The sequence below is a fragment of the Oncorhynchus gorbuscha genome, linkage group LG01 (genome assembly GCF_021184085.1).
Source record: "Oncorhynchus gorbuscha isolate QuinsamMale2020 ecotype Even-year linkage group LG01, OgorEven_v1.0, whole genome shotgun sequence".
Lineage (NCBI taxonomy): Eukaryota > Metazoa > Chordata > Actinopteri > Salmoniformes > Salmonidae > Oncorhynchus > Oncorhynchus gorbuscha.
In genome coordinates, this window is record NC_060173.1 from 15,366,369 (window position 1) to 15,388,904 (window position 22,536).

Genomic DNA, 22,536 nt, shown 5'->3' on the forward strand with positions numbered 1-22,536 from the left:
TTTTTTTCTACTGTGTTATTTACCTGTTAATTGTTTACTCCATGTGTAACTCTGTGTTGTCTGTTCACACTGCTATGCTTTATCTTGGCCAGGTCGCAGTTGCAAATGAGAACTTGTTTTCAACGAGCCTACCTGGTTAAATAAAGGTGAAATAAAAAAATAAAAATAAAAATGTAACAGAGCGAGTTTTGGATACTTGTGGGCTGTTATAGAGCAACTGCTGATGTAAAAATGACACACATGGAGACATGCCAGTGCAATATGTTCAATTTATTTAGTTCATAGTATGAAAGGGAACGCATGAGAAAATATGCCGTACACTATACAACAGTGGGGATATATGGTCATACACACACACACAGGCGCTTCATCAGCACATGACATAATGCATAGATTCTAATAATAAATGCTAGTACAATAACCCATAGCGATGCATGCACACACACACACACACACACACACACACACACACACACACACACACACACACACGAGAGGGAGAGAGGTGTAAGGAAGGCATGTTTATGGTGGCCTGTCCAGGAGAAGGAGACCAGAGGAATTGGACAGTGAAGGGAGCCCCTGCCTGGCCCAGCACGCTCTGCTCCATTCACTGTCCACAGACAGACAGACCGGCTGTTTTCATAGCTGCAGCTGTCTTGTCCTCCGCTCCCCTTCATCAACCTTTCATTATGGAGGGGCCTCGCAAAGATCTTCCAAACGCACGCACCCGCGCACACACCGATGAACATATGCACACACTGGTATATGTACAAAAACTCACCCTAGTCCCTAGCCAAAAAGCTTTGGTTTAAGTGTCCCAGACACACTGTGCTGTAGGATTGAATAATCTTTAAAAGAGTGGCGAGATAGAGGGAGGATTTGATTAAGACAATTGCCCCTGAGAAAGACCACCAAGGTGGAGGTTAAGGACCCCACATTCCCTGTCCACCCCCCCCCCCCTCACACACAACCAAGTTAAAGGGAGGAGTGTGTGTCTGTGGAGAGGGAGGTGGGTGACCTTAGGCTGAGGCGACAGGGGATCCGCTCTCACCTTCCCACTCTTCCTCCACTCTCTCTCTCCTTCGGTCCTTCTCCTCCCCTCGCACCTGCAGCAGGATCTGACTCTGGTTGAATAAACACTCCTTCAGTTTGTCCTCCGTCAGGGTGAGACGTTCTTCCAACACAGAGACAGTCTATGGGGTAGGAGAGGATCACACACCAGTTTTAGACTAAAAGTCTTTCACGACTGTGTCAACACTTCACTCATTTCAACATCTAACTCTGTATCAGCTGCTCTTCTTTCATAAACATTACAATTGAGTTGCCAGATTGGGATGGAAGGGGAAGTATTTTATGGTTGCCAGATTGGGTTGAAATGAAGTGGTTTAGCCAGGGCTGCCAGATTTGGATTAAGAGTTAAGGGACTGACCTGAGTGAGGACGTCAAGCTGCTGGACGATGCGTTCCAGGGTGCTGCTGAAGTTCATGGGGAGGTCTGAGCACACCTCCAGAGGGTACATCATCCCCTGTTCCTCCTCCCTCCTGCCTCCCATTTGCCCGGACTGGGAACCAGATGTCGAATCCTGTCCACTACTGTGGCAGTCTTCGTTGGGGTTGAGGCTGGTACTGGCAATCCGCCGTGCTGGCAAATTGTTTGCATGGCCGTTGACAGCCTTGAAAGAAAGAGGGGAGGGTGAATGCAACAGCTGACCAGGTTTGATTGATTTTGAAGTGAACATTAACTTTAAGGACCTCACAACTGAATTTGAGGGAAAGCATTGCAATTTATAACTCAATGGTTTTCTTGGTGCGGGGACTTCTGACCTGAACAGGACCTCACAACAGTAAGATCTGTGGTTCCGTAGACGTCATGTGAGAGGGCTATTAACCAGGTAGAGACTGGTTTTATGAGACAACTTAATCTAGCCGGCTTCATCAACAACCCATTGACAATACGTAGACCAGAGACCATCAACTAGATTCGGCCGCAAGCAGATTTTTTCATGAGGTCAGAATATATTTTTTTTTTAACTAGGCAAGTCAGTTAAGAACAAATTCTTATTTTCAATGACGGCCTAGGAACAGTGGGTTAACTGCCTGTTCAGGGGCAGAACGACAGATTTGTACCTTGTCAGCTCGGGAATTTGAACTTGCAACCTTTCGGTTACTAGTCCAACGCTCTAACCACTAGGCTACCCTGCCACACCATAATTACTAATCATTTGTAGACAGCAAATCTAATGCAAGAAGCCCAAACAGACATAATATTTGAATAAAATATAACCATTTCAAACCATGTTTACATTTGTATACGATCATTTACATTGAGTGTACAAAACATTAGGAACACCTGCTCTTTACATGACAGACTGACCAGGTAAAAGCTATGATCCCTTATTAAAAGGTCACTTGTTAAATCCACTTCAATCAGTGTAGATGAAAGGGGTGAACGAGCAATAGAAAATATTGAAGTGCCTTTGAACCGGTATGGTTGTAGGTGCCGGGCGCCCAGTTTTAGCGTGTCAAGAAGTGCCACACTGCTGGGTTTTTCACACTCAGCAGTTTCCTGTGTGTATCAAGAATGGTCCACCACCCAAAGGACATCCAGCCAACTTGACACAACTGTGGGAAGCACAGGTACAAGTCAATAAGGGCTACTTAATGTTAGATCCCTTACTTCAAAGGCAATTATAGTCAATGAACTAATCACTGATCATAATCTTGATGTGATTGGCCTGACTGAAACATGGCTTAAGCCTGATGAATTTACTGTGTTAAATGAGGCCTCACCTCCTGGCTACACTAGTGACCATATCCCCCGTGCATCCCGCAAAGGCGGAGGTGTTGCTAACATTTACGATAGCAAATTTCAATTTACAAAAAAAAAAATGACGTTTTCGTCTTTTGAGCTTCTAGTCATGAAATCTATGCAGCCTACTCAATCACTTTTTATAGCTACTATTTACAGGCCTCCTGGGCCATATACAGCGTTTCTCACTGAGTTCCCTGAATTCCTATCAGACCTTGTAGTCATTGCAGATAATATTCTAATCTTTGGTGACTTTAATATTCACATGGAAAAGTCCACAGACCCACTCCAAAAGGCTTTTGGAGCCATCATCGACTCAGTGGGTTTTGTCCAACATGTCTCTGGACCCACTCACTCTCACAGTCATACGCTGGACCTAGTTTTGTCCCATGGAATAAATGTTGTGGATCTTAATGTTTTTCCTCATAATCCTGGACTATCGGACCACCATTTTATTACGTTTACAATTGCAACAAATAATCTGCTCAGACCCCAACCAAGGAACATCAAAAGTCGTGCTATAAATTCACAGACAACACAAAGATTCCTTGATGCCCTTCCAGACTCCCTCTGCCTACCCAAGGACGCCAGAGGACAAAAATCCGTTAACCACCTAACTGAGGATCTCAATTTAACCTTGCGCAATACCCTAGATGCAGTTGCACCCCTAAAAACTAAAAAAATGTCTCATAAGAAACTAGCTCCCTGGTACACAGAAAATAGAAAACAGAGATGCTTGTTCTAGGTCCCAAGAAACAAAGTGATCTTCTGTTGAATCTGACAATTAATCTTAATGGTTGTACAGTCGTCTCAAATAAAACTGAAGGACCTCGGCGTTACTCTGGACCCTGATCTCTCTTTTGAAGAACATATCAAGACCATTTCGAGGACAGCTTTTTTCCATCTACGTAACATTGCAAAAATCAGAAACTTTCTGTCCAAAAATTATGCAGAAAAATTAATCCATGCTTTTGTCACTTCTAGGTTAGACTACTGCAATGCTCTATTTTCCGGCTACCCGGATAAAGCACTAAATAAACTTCAGTTAGTGCTAAATACGGCTGCTAGAATCCTGACTAGAACCAAAAAATGTGATCATATTACTCCAGTGCTAGCCTCTCTACACTGGCTTCCTGTCAAAGCAAGGGCTGATTTCAAGGTTTTACTGCTAACCTACAAAGCATTACATGGGCTTGCTCCTACCTACCTCTCTGATTTGGTCCTGCCGTACATACCTACACGTACGCTACGGTCACAAGACGCAGGCCTCCTAATTGTCCCTAGAATTTCTAAGCAAACAGCTGGAGGCAGGGCTTTCTCCTATAGAGCTCCATTTTTATGGAACGGTCTGCCTACCCATGTCAGAGACGCAAACTCGGTCTCAACCTTTAAGTCTTTACTGAAGACTCATCTCTTCAGTGGGTCATATGATTGAGTGTAGTCTGGCCCAGGAGTGGGAAGGTGAACGGAAAGGCTCTGGAGCAACGAACCGCCCTTGCTGTCTCTGCCTGGCCGGTTCCCCTCTTTTCACTGGGATTCTTTGCCTCTAACCCTGTTACGGGGCTGAGTCACTGGCTTGCTGGGGCTCTCTCGTGCCGTCCCTGGGGGGGTGCGTCACCTGGGTGGGTTGATTCACTGTTGTGGTCGGCCTGTCTGGGTTCCCCCCTTGGGTTGTACCGTGTCGGAGATCTTTGTGGGCTATACTCGGCCTTGTCTCAGGATGGTAAGTTGGTGGTTGAAGATTTCCCTCTAGTGGTGTGGGGGCTGTGCTTTGGCAAAGTGGGTGGGGTTATATCCTTCCTGTTTGGCCCTGTCCGGGGGTGTCCTCGGATGGGGCCACAGTGTCTCCTGACCCCTCCTGTCTCAGCCTCCAGTATTTATGCTGCAGTAGTTTATGTGTCGGGGGGCTAGGGTCAGTTTGTTTATCTGGAGTACTTCTCCTGTCCTATTCAGGTGTCCTGTGTGAATCTAAGTGTGCGTTCTCTAATTCTCTCCTTCTCCCTTTCTTTCTCTCTCTCGGAGGACCTGAGCCCTAGGACCATGCCCCAGGACTACCTGACATGATGACTCCTTGCTGTCCCCAGTCCACCTGGCCATGCTGCTGCTCCAGTTTCAACTGGCCTGGGCCCTAGGACCATGTCCCAGGACTACCTGACATGAGGACTCCTTGCTGTCCCCAGTCCACCTGGCCATGCTCCTGCTCCAGTTTCAACTGTTCTGCCTTACTATTATTCAACCATGCTGGTCATTTATGAACATTTGAACATCTTGGCCACGTTCTGTTATAATCTCCACCCGGCACAGCCAGAAGAGGACTGGCCACCCCACATATGCTCTCTCTAATTCTCTCTTTCTTTCTCTCTCTCGGAGGACCTGAGCCCTAGGACCGTGCCCCAGGACTACCTGACATGATGGCTCCTTGCTGTCCCCAGTCCACCTGACTGTGCTGCTGCTCCAGTTTCAACTGTTCTGCCTTATTATTATTTGACCATGCTGGTCATTTATGAACATTTGAACATCTTGGTCATGTTCTGTTATAATCTCTACCCGGCACAGCCAGAAGAGGACTGGCCACCCCACATAGCCCGGTTCCTCTCTAGGTTTCTTCCTAGGTTTTGGCCTTTCTAGGGAGTTTTTCCTAGCCACCGTGCTTTTACACCTGCATTGTTTGCTGTTTGGGGTTTTAGGCTGGGTTTCTGTACAGCACTTTGAGATATCAGCTGATGTACGAAGGGCTATATAAATAAATTTGATTTGATTTGATTTGAATATTAGGAAGGTGTTCCTAATATTTTGTAGACTCAGGGTCTATCTCTCTCTCTCTCTATTATGCAGGGAATATATTGGAACAGATTTCCAAACTAAAAATAACAACTGATTTGCTGGTGTATTTACAGTCTTATTTCCAACAATAAAACAATAAACAACTATAAAGTAACCCTTTATGCACACTTGTCTGTAAGTCGCTTTGGATAAAAGCGTCTGCTAAATAGCATATATTATTATTATTATTATAAAACTTGGGGGGCCACATAAAATCCCCCATGGGCTGCCAGTTGGGAAGCCCTGACTGCTGCCGGGTGGGAAGACCTGACTGCTGCCGGGTGGGAAGACCTGACTGCTGCCGGGTGGGAAGCCCTGACTGCTGCCGGGTGGGAAGCCCTGACTGCTGCCGGGTGGGAAGCCCTGACTGCTGCCGGGTGGGAAGCCCTGACTGCTGCCGGGTGGGAAGCCCTGACTGCTGCCGGGTGGGAAGCCCTGACTGCTGCCGGGTGGGAAGCCCTGACTGCTGCCGGAAGCCCTGACATCGAGGAAGTGGTTACAACCGTAATGCTAATGACAAAACATGGTAAATGTGTTAGTTCATGAATCCTATAAGCTGTAAAGCCTAGCCAGTCTCTCTCCCCTCCCACTCTACATCCCTTCCTCTGGCCAATAATGTTTTTACAGTAGAGGAACGGAGACGATGAGAGGAGAGAGACTGTGCCCAAGAAGGCCAAGGTAACATCTCTAAAAGACAATCACCCTCACGTAGCACTCACGTCCGTAGACATGAAATGCTTTAAAGGGCTGGTCATGGCTCACATAAAACCATCATCTCAGAAACCTGGACCCACTCCAAATCACCGCAACAGATCCACAGATACACTCCACACTGCTCTCTCCCACCTGGACAAGAGGAACACCTACGTGAGTATGCTGTTCATTGACTACAGCTCAGCGTTCAATACAATAGTGTCCTCCAAGCTAATCACTAAGCTAAGGACCCTGAGACTGAACACCTCCCTCTGCAACTGGATCCTGGACTTCCTAATGGGCCGCCCTCAGGTGGTAAAGGTTAGCAACAACATATCCGCCACGCTGACCTTCAACACAGGGGCCTCTCGGGGGTGCGTGCTTAGTCCCCTCCAGTACTCCCTGTTCACCCACGACTGCATGGCTACGCACGACTCCAAACACCATTATTAAGGTTGATGACGACACGACGGTGGTAGGCCTGATCACCGACGACGATGAGACAGCCTATAGGGTTAGAGGTTAGTGACCTGGCAGTGTGGTGCAGGACAATAACCTCTCCCTCAACAAGACAACAGAGTTGATTGTGGACTACAGGAAAGGGAGGGCTGAGCACACCCTCAATTATCTCCTGCACATCAACTCAGGACTGGTACCTGTGTATATAGCCAAGTTATAGATACTCATTGAGTATTTATTCCTTGTGTTATTATTTTTCTATCATTTTATATGCATTGTAGGTAAGGGCCTGTTATTGAGCATTTTGTTGTTAGTCTACAGCATGTGACAAATTACATTTGACTTGATAACTTGAGCGTTTATGACTCAAGAGACTTGGTGAGTAGGACTCATCGTGTTGGCTTGCTCCTAATAAAACAGGCAAACAGTTAAAAAACAGGGTCAACGAGTTGGAGAACTTTCCTACATATTCTGAGACCAAATTCATACCTCCTGAAGCAAGATAAACAATAGAAACTAGCTGCGGCCCGTCCTTAGAGACAGTAAATCATTGAATTTCATACATTTTATTCAAAAGGAATTTCATTATTCAAAGCAGGCTCACGTGTTCCTGCTTTGGAAACACAACCCAAGACCACGCAGACAGACAAGGATCAACACGATCTACAATGTTGCTCCAACACACAGACGTCAGATCACTGCTAGCACACAGACAAAGATACAGACAAGATCTGTCCCTGTGCTCCAACGGCCCCATACAATACACATACACATGGACACAGACAAAAACAACGTGCTAGCGAGCTTCCTGGGCAGGGTGAGGGAGGTACAGGGGCGAGGAGATAGAGATAAAGAGAAGGAATGAGACAAGAGGAGAGGAAGGAGGTGGTGAGTGGGGGCTTAATGCATGGAGGAATCGATTCCTGCCTTGTTTCCTGTGCACTTACATCAAAGAGTCTTGGGGGGAGAAGAGGGTGGAAGGGAGAGGAAGGAGGGCTTGGTCCTGACTGGAGGTGAACAAAGCTGTCAGTGTGTGAAGAGGGACTCCAACTGGACTCCTTTCTATCTCGCTTTCCCCCTCCCTTCTCCCCCCTCTCTCGGGTTCTCTCTCTCTGACCCCCCCTGGGCCGCATCTGGGCAACATCTGTTGTGTTCATTAATGCTCAGCAGACCCAGACCTGACTCTATCCATCTCTCTTTTCACTTCCTCTTGCGTCTTTCCCTTCTCTTGCAGGAAGTTGGAGAGCAATCAGACATTAAGAGGCAGCATACCATGTGTCAATCACTAAACACACACACTGTGCTCGTTTGCCATGTCATGTGGAATGGCGAGACACGGCTCATTGCCACAGCAAGCAAGGCCATCGGTGGCATTCTGCCAGCTCGGCTGTCTGTTCGGTTTGTCGGTGGGAGAAGAGTGGGCGAACAGAAACTTCAATCAAAACTACAGAACCATTCCCAGATAGATAACAAAGCTGGAGCACAGTCTGTCTGATACCACTGTGTTAGTATGTAATATTATGAAAACTTCAATCCTGAGGTTGACAACTGAAGGCCGTTATCTGTTACTATTACAGAAGGGCTGGCATAATATTCTGTAACATACCCGCGGGTAAAGGGTAAGAGTACTGCTTTAATATCAGCTCCAGAAATGGATAACGTACAGCAATATTAGATACGTATGATAATTGTTTACACATTATTTTTAAGGCTTGTGTTGTTTCCATTAGCAGCATCTTCAGCCCATAGAAGGTCATGCCACTCTGTCTACAGTGAACACTTTGTCCCAGATTTTGAAGTGGACACAGGTGGACAGCTAGCGCCAGCAATGTACCCAATTAATGCCAATGACCAATTCATTTATCTCCCTGTCCTCGCCAGCCACTAGCCAGCCTCTCCATCTCACCCAGACGATTAGAAATGAGTACATCTAAAATGACAGACTATTCCTATGCACTGCACTACTATTGATGAATACCCTATGGGCCCTGGTCTAAAGAAATGCACTATAAAAGGAATAGGGTGCCATTTGGTTCTCATTCTATATTTATGAGCTACAGCAGAGTGGTCTGAAAGAGTGGTGCTGAGAGAGAAGAAACAATCAGAATAATTGTTATAGGCTGTGTCTGTTGTTGCTGTGGGATATATAAGCACAGCAAATATACAATTATAGTGTTGTTGTTAGGGGGTAAGTTGATTTCTTACTTTCTCTTGTGGATTTAAACAGCTAACATGCCATGTTACCAAACTAGTTTGATTGAGTTGTTGACTAAAGTGTTAGATAGATTAAAGGAAAATAGGTAAATACATAAAAACACACACACAAGTGGTCAAAAGTTTGGACACACCTACTCATTCCAGGGTTTTCCTAATTTTTACTATTTTCTACATTGTAAAATAATATTGAAGACATCCAAACTATGACATAAGACATATGGAATCAAGTAGTAATCAAAAAGTGTTAGGGTCAAAATATATTTAAAATGTGAGATTATTCAAAGTAGCCCCCCTTTCACAGTTTTGCACACTCTTAGCATTCTCTCAACCAGCTTCACCTGGAATGCTTTCCCAACAGTCTTGATTATGTTTCCACATATGCTGAGCACTTGTTGGCTGTTTTTCCTTCACTCTGTGGTCCAACTCATCCCAAACCACCTAAATTGGGTTGAGGGTGGGTGATTGTGAAGAATGGGATGGCGTATTGCTGCAGAATGCTGTGGTAGCCATGCTGGTTAAGTGTGCCTTGAACTCTAAATCACAGACCGTGTCTCCAGCAAAGCACAACCACACCTCCTGCATGCGTCACAGTGGGAACCACATATGCGGAGATCATCCGTTCACCTACTCTGCGTCTCACAAAGATACGGAGGTCGGAAACAAAAATCTCAAATTTGGACTTCCACTGGTCTAATGTCCATTGCTCGTGTTTCTTGGCCCAAGTAAGTCTCTTCTTCTTATTGGTGTCCTTTAGTAGTGGTCTCTTTGCAAAAATTTGATCATGAAGGCCTGATTCACACAGTCTCCTCTGAACAGTTGATGTTGAGATGTGTCTGTTACTTGAACTCTGAAGCATTTATTTGGGCTGACATTTATGATGCTGGTAAAACTAATGAACTTATCCTCTGCAGCAGAGGTAACTCTGGGTCTTCCTTTCCTGTGGCAGTCCTCATGCGAGCTAGTTTAATCAAAGCGCGTGATGGTTTTCGCGACTGCACTAGAAGAAACTTTCAAAAGTTCAACTTTTTCTGGATTGATTGACCTTCATGTCTTAAAGTAAATGATGGACTGTCATTTCTCTTGGCTTACTTGAGCTGTTTCTTTCCATAATATGGACTCGGTCTTTTACCAAACAGGGCTATCTTCTGTATACCACCCCTACCTTGTCACAACACAACTGATTGGTTCAAACGCATCGAGGAAAGAAATTCCACAAATTAACTTTTAACAAGGAACACCTGTTAATTGAAATGCATTCCAGGTGACTACCTCATGAAGCTGGTTGAGAGAAGGCCAAGACTGTGCAAAGCTGTCAAGGCAAAGAGTGGCTACTTTTAAGAATCTCAAATATATTTAGATCTGTTTAACACTTTTTTTGGTTACTACATGACTCCATGTATTATTTCATAGTTGATGTCTTCACTATTACGGTACAAGGTAGAAAATAGTCAAAATAAAGAAAAACCCTTGAATGACTGGGTGTGTCCAAACTTTTGACTGGTACAGTATATCATACACAGATATTAAAAAGAGAAAATGCAAGGTTTTGTGTGTGTGCACGCGCGTGTCCTCGGTCCACATTTCTCCATTCTCTTCCCCTATAAACACATAGGCAAGTAGAGCAGAGTGCCGCTACTCTCTGTCCGCCTGCTGATGGGGAAGAGAACATTTCCTCGTCACAGGATGCCATGGTAACACCATTAGTCAGCCTCAGAGACCAAAGAAATGGGTTGTTAATTGGATTCGTTCTGACATTCTTGATTTCTTGTTTCTAGTTTTTGATGATTTATTATTTGTGCATTTGTTTGACAATTTACTGCACTGTTAAGAGCTAGTAAAAAGCATTTCAATGAACCCACTATAACATCTCCTAAACTGTGTACGCGAACACCACACTTATTTGGATTTGAAATCCTTCTGGAAATCAAAGGAGGCACTATCTCCCCTGACCGCGCCCAGGTTCTGTCTCACACACTGCAGTCATTTTGACCATCTTCCTTCATGAGTCTTGGAGATCAAAGCGTTTGTGGGAGTTAGTAGCAATGAGTACCTGGGTTCAAATACCATTTTGGGTCTTTCAAATACTTGAGCGTTTGTTTTAGCCTAGTAGTTCTCAAACTGGGTGGGGGGGGCAGAGGACGGTGCCAAGTCCAGCTATAACAGGGTGTCATTTCAAAACTGGGTAGTGCATTATTAGTTCCTCTTGTCATGTTAGTAATTTGTATTTAAACGTGTCAGAAATGTCTAAATCAGTTAGCCCATGTCAGCTAACTTTTAAACCTTTTTTTGTCACTCAAATATCACATGAATACACATTAGACAGGGCAAAATGTATATACTTCCAAGAAATGTGCTTTAAAACTGCAACATTTTCTTTGCACCCCATGACAAAATGTGTAGAACTGCTGTAAATAAGCTTTAAACCTGCAAAATTCTCTCCACCAACAAGAGGGGTGTAAACAGTGTGTCATGAACAGTGCTTGTGCCAATCGAAATGGCACGCGGGATGTTCCCCAATGCTGGAAAGGGGGCCACGTGTAGAAAATAATATGTTTCAAAACCACTGTTTTAGCACACCTGTAGTGCTAGGTGGGCAGGGTTAGCACTTTCAGGATTTTTCTATTGGTTGCAATGCAACAGGCAAGCTCAATCAACTCCAGCTAAAGTATTTCAAATAACTATTGAACCAAGGTCTACTGGAGGGGAGCTAGCTGGCCAGGCTAAAAGTGTCTGCTCTCTGGCCTCAGTCAGTCTGTGTGTGTGTGTGAGATACGCGGGTCAGCGGTTTGTTCACCCGCAGCTGCTACAGCCCGACTCTGATAAAGTGAAAATCTGAGGTCAGCAGCCGACCCTAACCTGCGAACATAGAAAATACGGATGGCAGAACAATTTTGACAGGACTTTTTAGATAAGCCCATTTCTGCTTATAATGTAATCTCGTCTATAATTAGATACATGCAGCTTCTCTTTGGTCAGTGCTTGTTGCTCTAGAAGACTAAGTAAACATTTACGCATTAGAATAATGTAATAAATCCATAGAATTATCGGTAAGTTTGTTTTCTCTTTTATCTCTGCTTCTCTCGCCCAACAAAGACATTTAGGGACCGGGGACAAAATGCTAAAAAAATACAAATAAATTGGAAACATTTTCCATGTAAAAATGTCCAAGTGGTTTGACCAGTTTTAAGGAAATTAAAAGCTATTGAAACAACCCAACGTGATTTCTTCGGCTTAGATGCATATTTTGTGTGGTTGAAATACTATCAGCGTGTATGATGCTGATAAAGATACCACCTTTACAGATGGACCCTAAACGCACACTCAGATTAAAGAAATAAATCATATTTTTCCACTCCTGTTCCGGAGTCAAAATTAACATTAGGTTTATATTTTTACTGCAAGAAATGCTTAATTCTTCAGGAGTTATTAAAATATTAGGATATGTGAGAGGCTATAGACCTACAGTCGGTGTCCAGATTTCAGATGGGTTAAATGGAATAGTAGCCTATCTGAACAGTACAATTCACTTGATGTGTCATTTTGAAGTCTCCATCTTGTGACTGTCGAATTTGTATAGCGCCTCACAAATAACACTGCTATCATCATCTTTTACCACTTCACCAAACATTAGACTAATGTTCTGGACCTTCTATTCATTTTGAACTCTATTTCACAGCTTTTCTCTTATTGAATTAAACTCCTACATTTTCCTTTCTGCCTCAGCGGATCGACGTAAACTTCCCAAAAGCATTTGTCAATTGTTGTGTATTTGACATGCTACAGTTAGGCCCTAAAGCTTAGGCTACTGTTGTGTATTTGACATGCTACAGTTAGGCCCTAAAGCTTAGGCTACTGTTGTGTATTTGACATGCTACAGTTAGGCCCTAAAGCTTAGGCTACTGTTGTGTATTTGACATGCTACAGTTAGGCCCTAAAGCTTAGGCTACTGTTGTGTATTTGACATGCTACAGTTAGGCCCTAAAGCTTAGGCTACATACTAACGGCAGATAAAAAATAATGAAAGACAAAACCTCAATGTAGCAGTATACAAATTGCACAATAATTCTACATTCCTGGATTTTTAATGCATAATTTTTTCTTTATTTAACCCACTACCAACCAACGGCCATTCAGAGACCGATCCTTCTTCTTCTCACCCATACACACTAACTTTACCATGTTTTCAGCTACCATCATCAGGATACATACTAACTTTACCATGTTTTCAGCTACCATCATCAGGATACATACTAACTTTACCATGTTTTCAGCTACCATCAGGATACACACTAACTGTAACATGTTTTTAGCTACCATCATCAGGATACACACTAACTTTACCATGTTTTCAGCTACCATCATCAGGATACACACTAACTGTAACATGTTTTCAGCTACCATCATCAGGATACACACTAACTTTACCATGTTTTCAGCTACCATCATCAGGATACACACTAACTGTAACATGTTTTCAGCTACCATCATCAGGATACACACTAACTGTAACATGTTTTCAGCTCCCATCAGGATACACACTAACTTTAGCATGTTTTCAGCTACCATCAGGATACACACTAACTGTAACATGTTTTCAGCTACCATCATCAGGATACACACTAACTATTATTTATTTATTTATTTATTTAACTGTAACATGTTTTCAGCTACCATCATCAGGATACACACTAACTTTAGCATGTTTTCAGCTACCATCATCAGGATACACACTAACTATTATTTATTTATTTAACTGTAACATGTTTTCAGCTACCATCATCAGGATACACACTAACTGTAACATGTTTTCAGCTACCATCATCAGGATACACACTAACTGTAACATGTTTTCAGCTACCATCATCAGGATACACACTAACTGTAACATGTTTTCAGCTACCATCATCAGGATACACACTAACTTTACAATATTTTCAGCTACCATCAGGTTACACACTAACTGTAACATGTTTTCAGCTACCATCAGGATACACACTAACTTTAGCATGTTTTCAGCTACCATCATCAGGATACACACTAACTTTAGCATGTTTTCAGCTACCATCATCAGGATACACACTAACTTAACCATGTTTTCAGCTACCATCATCAGCATACACACTAACTTTACCATGTTTTCAGCTACCATCATCAGGATACACACTAACTTTAACATGTTTTCAGCTAACATCATCAGGATACACACTAACTGTAACATGTTTTCAGCTACCATCATCAGGATACACACTAACTTTACCATGTTTTCAGCTACCATCATCAGGATACACACTAACTTTACCATTATTTCAGCTACCATCATCAGGATACACACTAACTGTAACATGTTTTCAGCTACCATCATCAGGATACACACTAACTGTAACATGTTTTCAGCTACCATCATCAGGATACACACTAACTTTACCATGTTTTCAGCTACCATCATCAGGATACACACTAACTTTACCATGTTTTCAGCTACCATCATCAGGATACACACTAACTTTACCATGTTTTCAGCTACCATCATCAGGATACACACTAACTTTACCATGTTTTCAGCTACCATCATCAGGATACACACTAACTTTACCATGTTTTCAGCTACCATCATCAGGATACACACTAACTTTACCATTATTTCAGCTACCATCATCAGGATACACACTAACTGTAACATGTTTTCAGCTACCATCAGGATACACACTAACTTTAGCATGTTTTCAGCTACCATCATCAGGATACACACTAACTGTAACATGTTTTCAGCTACCATCATCAGGATACACACTAACTTTACCATGTTTTCAGCTCCCATCATCAGGATACACACTAACTGTAACATGTTTTCAGCTACCATCATCAGGATACACACTAACTTTACCATGTTTTCAGCTAGCATCATCAGGATACACACTAACTTTACCATGTTTTCAGCTAGCATCATCAGGATACACACTAAATTTAACATGTTTTCAGCTACCATCATCAGGATACACACTAACTGTAACATGTTTTCAGCTACCATCATCAGGATACACACTAACTGTAACATGTTTTCAGCTACCATCATCAGGATACACACTAACTTTAACATGTTTTCAGCTACCATCAGGTTACACACTAACTGTAACATGTTTTCAGCTACCATCAGGTTACACACTAACTTTAGCATGTTTTCAGCTACCATCATCAGGATACACACTAACTGTAACATGTTTTCAGCTACCATCAGGATACACACTAACTTTAGCATGTTTTCAGCTACCATCATCAGGATACACACTAACTTTACCATGTTTTCAGCTCCCATCATCAGGATACACACTAACTGTAACATGTTTTCAGCTACCATCATCAGGATACACACTAACTTTACCATGTTTTCAGCTAGCATCATCAGGATACACACTAACTATTATTTATTTATTTAACTGTAACATGTTTTCAGCTACCATCATCAGGATACACACTAACTGTAACATGTTTTCAGCTCCCATCAAGATACACACTAACTGTAACATGTTTTCAGCTACCATCATCAGGATACACACTAACTTTACCATGTTTTCAGCTAGCATCATCAGGATACACACTAACTATTATTTATTTATTTAACATAACATGTTTTCAGCTACCATCATCAGGATACACTAACTGTAACATGTTTTCAGCTACCATCATCAGGATACACACTAACTGTAACATGTTTTCAGCTACCATCATCAGGATACACACTAACTGTAACATGTTTTCAGCTACCATCATCAGGATACACACTAACTTTACCATGTTTTCAGCTACCATCATCAGGATACACACTAACTTTACCATTATTTCAGCTACCATCATCAGGATACACACTAACTGTAACATGTTTTCAGCTACCATCAGGATACACACTAACTTTAGCATGTTTTCAGCTACCATCATCAGGATACACACTAACTGTAACATGTTTTCAGCTACCATCATCAGGATACACACTAACTCAGGATACACACTAACTGTAACATGTTTTCAGCTACCATCATCAGGATACACACTAACTTTACCATGTTTTCAGCTACCATCATCAGGATACACACTAACTTTACCATGTTTTCAGCTACCATCATCAGGATACACACTAACTTTAACATGTTTTCAGCTACCATCATCAGGATACACACTAACTGTAACATGTTTTCAGCTACCATCATCAGGATACACACTAACTGTAACATGTTTTCAGCTACCATCATCAGGATACACACTAACTGTAACATGTTTTCAGCTACCATCATCAGGATACACACTAACTTTAACATGTTTTCAGCTACCATCAGGTTACACACTAACTGTAACATGTTTTCAGCTACCATCAGGTTACACACTAACTTTAGGATACATGTTTTCAGCTACCATCATCAGGATACACACTAACTGTAACATGTTTTCAGCTACCATCAGGATACACACTAACTTTAGCATGTTTTCAGCTACCATCATCAGGATACACACTAACTTTACCATGTTTTCAGCTCCCATCATCAGGATACACACTAACTGTAACATGTTTTCAGCTACCATCATCAGGATACACACTAACTTTACCATGTTTTCAGCTAGCATCATCAGGATACACACTAACTATTATTTATTTATTTAACTGTAACATGTTTTCAGCTACCATCATCAGGATACACACTAACTGTAACATGTTTTCAGCTCCCATCAAGATACACACTAACTGTAACATGTTTTCAGCTACCATCATCAGGATACACACTAACTTTACCATGTTTTCAGCTAGCATCATCAGGATACACACTAACTATTATTTATTTATTTAACTGTAACATGTTTTCAGCTACCATCATCAGGATACACACTAACTGTAACATGTTTTCAGCTACCATCATCAGGATACACACTAACTGTAACATGTTTTCAGCTACCATCATCAGGATACACACTAACTGTAACATGTTTTCAGCTACCATCAGGATACACACTAACTGTAACATGTTTTCAGCTACCATCAAGATACACACTAACTTTACCATGTTTTCAGCTACCATCATCAGGATACACACTAACTGTTTTCAGCTACCATCATGTTTTCAGCTGTTTTCACCATCATCAGGATACACACTAACTTTACCATGTTTTCAGCTACCATCATCAGGATACACACTAACTTTACCATGTTTTCAGCTACCATCATCAGGATACACACTAACTTTACCATGTTTTCAGCTACCATCATCAGGATACACACTAAATTTAACATGTTTTCAGCTACCATCATCAGGATACACACTAACTGTAACATGTTTTCAGCTACCATCATCAGGATACACACTAACTTTACCATGTTTTCAGCTACCATCATCAGGATACACACTAACTTTACCATTATTTCAGCTACCATCATCAGGATACACACTAACTGTAACATGTTTTCAGCTACCATCATCAGGATACACACTAACTGTAACATGTTTTCAGCTACCATCATCAGGATACACACTAACTTTACCATGTTTTCAGCTACCATCATCAGGATACACACTAACTTTACCATTATTTCAGCTACCATCATCAGGATACACACTAACTGTAACATGTTTTCAGCTACCATCATCAGGATACACACTAACTTTACCATGTTTTCAGCTACCATCATCAGGATACACACTAACTTTACCATGTTTTCAGCTATCATCATCAGGATACACACTAACTTTACCATGTTTTCAGCTAGCATCATCAGGATACACACTAACTTTACCATGTTTTCAGCTACCATCATCAGGATACACACTAACTGTAACATGTTTTCAGCTACCATCATCAGGATACACACTAACTGTAACATGTTTTCAGCTACCATCATCAGGATACACACTAACTTTACCATGTTTTCAGCTACCATCATCAGGATACACACTAACTGTAACATGTTTTCAGCTACCATCATCAGGATACACACTAACTGTAACATGTTTTCAGCTACCATCATCAGGATACACACTAACTTTAACATGTTTTCAGCTACCATCATCAGGATACACACTAACTGTAACATGTTTTCAGCTACCATCATCAGGATACACACTAACTGTAACATGTTTTCAGCTACCATCATCAGGATACACACTAACTGTAACATGTTTTCAGCTACCATCATCAGGATACACACTAACTTTACCATGTTTTCAGCTACCATCATCAGGATACACACTAACTGTAACATGTTTTCAGCTACCATCATCAGGATACACACTAACTGTAACATGTTTTCAGCTACCATCATCAGGATACACACTAACTTTACATGTTTTCAGCTACCATCATCAGGATACACACTAACTTTAACATGTTTTCAGCTACCATCATCAGGATACACACTAACTGTAACATGTTTTCAGCTACCATCAGGATACACACTAACTTTAACATGTTTTCAGCTACCATCATCAGGATACACACTAACTTTGTTTTCAGCATCATCAGTTTTCATGTTTTCTACCATCATCAGGATACACACTAACTTTAACATGTTTTCAGCTACCATCAGGATACACACTAACTGTAACATGTTTTCAGCTACCATCATCAGGATACACACTAACTTTAACATGTTTTCAGCTACCATCATCAGGATACACACTAACTTTAACATGTTTTCAGCTACCATCATCAGGATACACACTAACTGTAACATGTTTTCAGCTACCATCATCAGGATACACACTAACTGTAACATGTTTTCAGCTACCATCATCAGGATACACACTAACTGTAGGATACACACTATGTTTTCAGCTACCATCATCAGGATACACACTAACTGTAACATGTTTTCAGCTACCATCATCAGGATACATCACTAACTTTACCATGTTTTCAGCTACCATCATCAGGATACACACTAACTGTAACATGTTTTCAGCTACCATCAGTTTTTAACATGTTTTCAGCTACCATCATCAGGATACACACTAACTGTAACATGTTTTCAGCTACCATCATCAGGATACACACTAACTTTACATCATACATCATCAGGATACACACTAACTAGTTAATCATGTTTTCAGCTACCATCATCAGGATACACACTAACTGTAACATGTTTTCAGCTACCATCATCAGGATACACACTAACTGTAACATGTTTTCAGCTACCATCATCAGGATACACACTAACTTTAACATGTTTTCAGCTACCATCATCAGGATACACACTAACTGTAACATGTTTTCAGCTACCATCATCAGGATACACACTAACTGTAACATGTTTTCAGCTACCATCATCAGGATACATAACTTTAACATGTTTTCAGCTACCATCATCAGGATACACACTAACTGTAACATGTTTTCAGCTACCATCATCAGGATACACACTAACTGTAACATGTTTTCAGCTACCATCATCAGGATACACACTAACTGTAACATGTTTTCAGCTACCATCAGGATACACACTAACTGTAACATGTTTTCAGCTACCATCATCAGGATACACACTAACTGTAACATGTTTTCAGCTACCATCATCAGGATACACACTAACTTTAACATGTTTTCAGCTACCATCAAGGATACACACTAACTTTAACTCATCAGGATACACACTAACATGTTTTCAGCTACCATCATCAGGATACACACTAACTGTAACATGTTTTCAGCTACCATCATCAGGATACACACTAACTGTAACATGTTTTCAGCTACCATCATCAGGATACACACTAACTTTACATGTTTTCAGCTACCATCATCAGGATACACACTAACTGTAACATGTTTTCAGCTACCATCATCAGGATACACACTGTGTTTTCAGCTACCATCATCAGGATACACACTAACTGTAACATGTTTTCAGCTACCATCAAGATACACACTAACTTTACCATGTTTTCAGCTACCATCATCAGGATACACACTAACTGTAACATGTTTTCAGCTAACATCAAGATACACACTAACTTTACCATGTTTTCAGCTACCATCATCAGGATACACACTAACTGTAACATGTTTTCAGCTACCATCATCAGGATACACACTAACTTTACCATCATCAGGATACACACTTTTAACATGTTTTCTACCATCATCAGGATACAGGATACACTAACTGTAACATGTTTTCAGCTCAGGATACACACTAACTGTAACATGTTTTCAGCACCATCATCAGGATACACACTACCATCATCAGGATACATACTAACTTTAACATGTTTTCAGCTACCATCATCAGGATACATACTAACTTTAACATGTTTTCAGCTACCATCATCAGGATACATACTAACTTTAACATGTTTTCAGCTACCATCATCAGGATACATACTACCTGTAACATGTTTTCAGCTACCATCATCAGGATACACACTAACTTTAACATGTTTTCCATATCATCAGGATACACACTGTTTTTTCAGCTACCATCATCAGGATACACACTAACTTTACCATGTTTTCAGCTACCATCAGGATACACACTAACTTTAACATGTTTTCAGCTACCATCATCAGGATACACACTAACTGTAACATGTTTTCAGCTACCATCATCAGGATACACACTAACTTTAACATGTTTTCAGCTACCATCACTAACAACATGTTTTCAGCTACCATCATCAGGATACACTAACTTTAACATGTTTTCAGCTACCATCAGGATACATTAACTCAGCTACCATCATCAGGATACACACTAACTTTAACATGTTTTCAGCTACCATCATCAGGATACACACTAACTGTAACATGTTTTCAGCTACCATCATCAGGATACACACTAACTGTAACATGTTTTCAGCTACCATCAGGATACACACTAACTGGTTTTCAGCTACCATCATCAGGATACACAAACTGTAACATGTTTTCAGCTACCATCAGGATACACACTAACTTTACCATGTTTTCAGCTACCATCATCAGGATACACACTAACTGTAACATGTTTTCAGCTCCCATCAGGATAAGATGGCCAGGGGAATAGAACCAAGTACAACTAGGCTGCTTAGCTTGCTTTGTTCATATTAGTGCCCAACATATCCTTCATTAACTAACCTTGCTATATAATATCTGTAATACAGTACAAAATCTATATATCTAATTTTAGCTAACAGAACAACAACACCCTAAGTTTCTCTTGTCCTGCAGTTAGTGGATTGTTATTTAGACTGCATAACAAGTACGTGGTCACCCCAGGGTGAATAAATAGCCTTATGGTTTGCGTTCCCAAATGGTACCATATTCCCTATTTAGTGTACTACTTTTGACCAGAACCCACAGGGCTTTGGTCAAAAGTAGTTCACTATGTAGGGAATAATGTGCCATTTTGGGATACAGTCAGTTCTGGCTGGCTGGCTGCTGGGGTGATATCAAAATATGGTGTCCTGTTAAAGTAGGCCATTTCCTGTGTTGGGACAAGCCACAGCTGTCCCCTGTCACCTCATCAGGTGAGGCTCAAAGGGCTCTAAAGCTCTATTTCCTGTTGGGCTCTACATATTAACAGTCTGGGTAGCAGAGCGGATGGAGGGATCCTTTTACAGTACAGCTAGGCTACCCATTGCCCTCATCCTCTGTCATGCAAACAAAAGCGCACAAATACAACCGTGTGCATGTACACAGACAAATTCTCACACACTAAATTGTATACATTTAAATCTCCCTTATCTCAATCTCCCTCACAAACACCTCCAGCATATGTGATCTAACTTGATATTGTGTCGGTTTTTTATGAAGTCTATTATTCTCTTGAAAAGCTTGTTTTGAAAGAAGAGGAAACCGGAGATGGGTCTTGTGGCTGTGAAGAAGAGGCCACTTCCTCTTTATCCCTCTCTCCCACTCACCCCATCCCGCCCTCTTTCAGTCTGTATCTCTTTTCTCTCCCTCCCTCTCGCCTCAGACATCTGAAATGAGTCCTCCCACACATGGGCTCAAATATCCTGTTCCACAGATGCCATAAAAAATAAAAGACAGCACTGCATTTTATAAGCAACTCTGTGCAACTAAGTGGTTATGTCATGTTGTGATTGTAACCAGGTCGAGGAAGGTAGCACGGGGCACGGAGGGAGAAAGGGAACAGTAAACAACCGGCCCCGGTAATAAAAACAGCACTGACTGAGCCGTCAAGGTTCAATGACAGGTGGACTGGTATCGCCATCTCACGGACACAACTCCCTCTTTAAATTGTAACCATCCTCTTTTATCTAGAACAAGTATTCTTAATATTATCAATATTGCTGCCCTATAGGCTACCTAGAACTCTGACAAGACAAAATGCTGTGAAGGGAACTCTGATGCCAAGGCAACATGGTAAACAGTAGAGAAAGAGATTATTCCTGAAAAGGAGCAGCAACGTGAATAGGAAAGGAAGGAGAGAAGGGAAGAGAGAGCGAGAATCTTGGCAGAAGAGATGCAGACAGACAAACAAGGGAGAATAGATGAGGCGAAGAGGTGTTCTGACCCAGTTCTGGAGGAAGGAGGGATGAGATGTCACCCATTCCT

General features: G+C 41.7%; 1 protein-coding gene across 1 annotated transcript in view; it reads right to left on the minus strand.

Annotated features, from left to right (window-relative positions):
- Positions 1-252: 252 nt before the first annotated feature.
- The window catches only part of poc1b (POC1 centriolar protein B), a 71,725-nt gene continuing 49,441 nt past the window's right edge, over positions 253-22,536 (minus strand). Inside the window, exons 11-12 of the mRNA XM_046345582.1 lie at positions 1,430-1,672; positions 253-1,193 (exon numbers count right to left, since the gene is read on the minus strand). Coding sequence (XP_046201538.1) covers positions 1,020-1,193; positions 1,430-1,672 — 417 coding nt within the window. The 3' untranslated portion in view covers positions 253-1,019. The remainder of the gene's footprint in view (positions 1,194-1,429; positions 1,673-22,536) is intronic.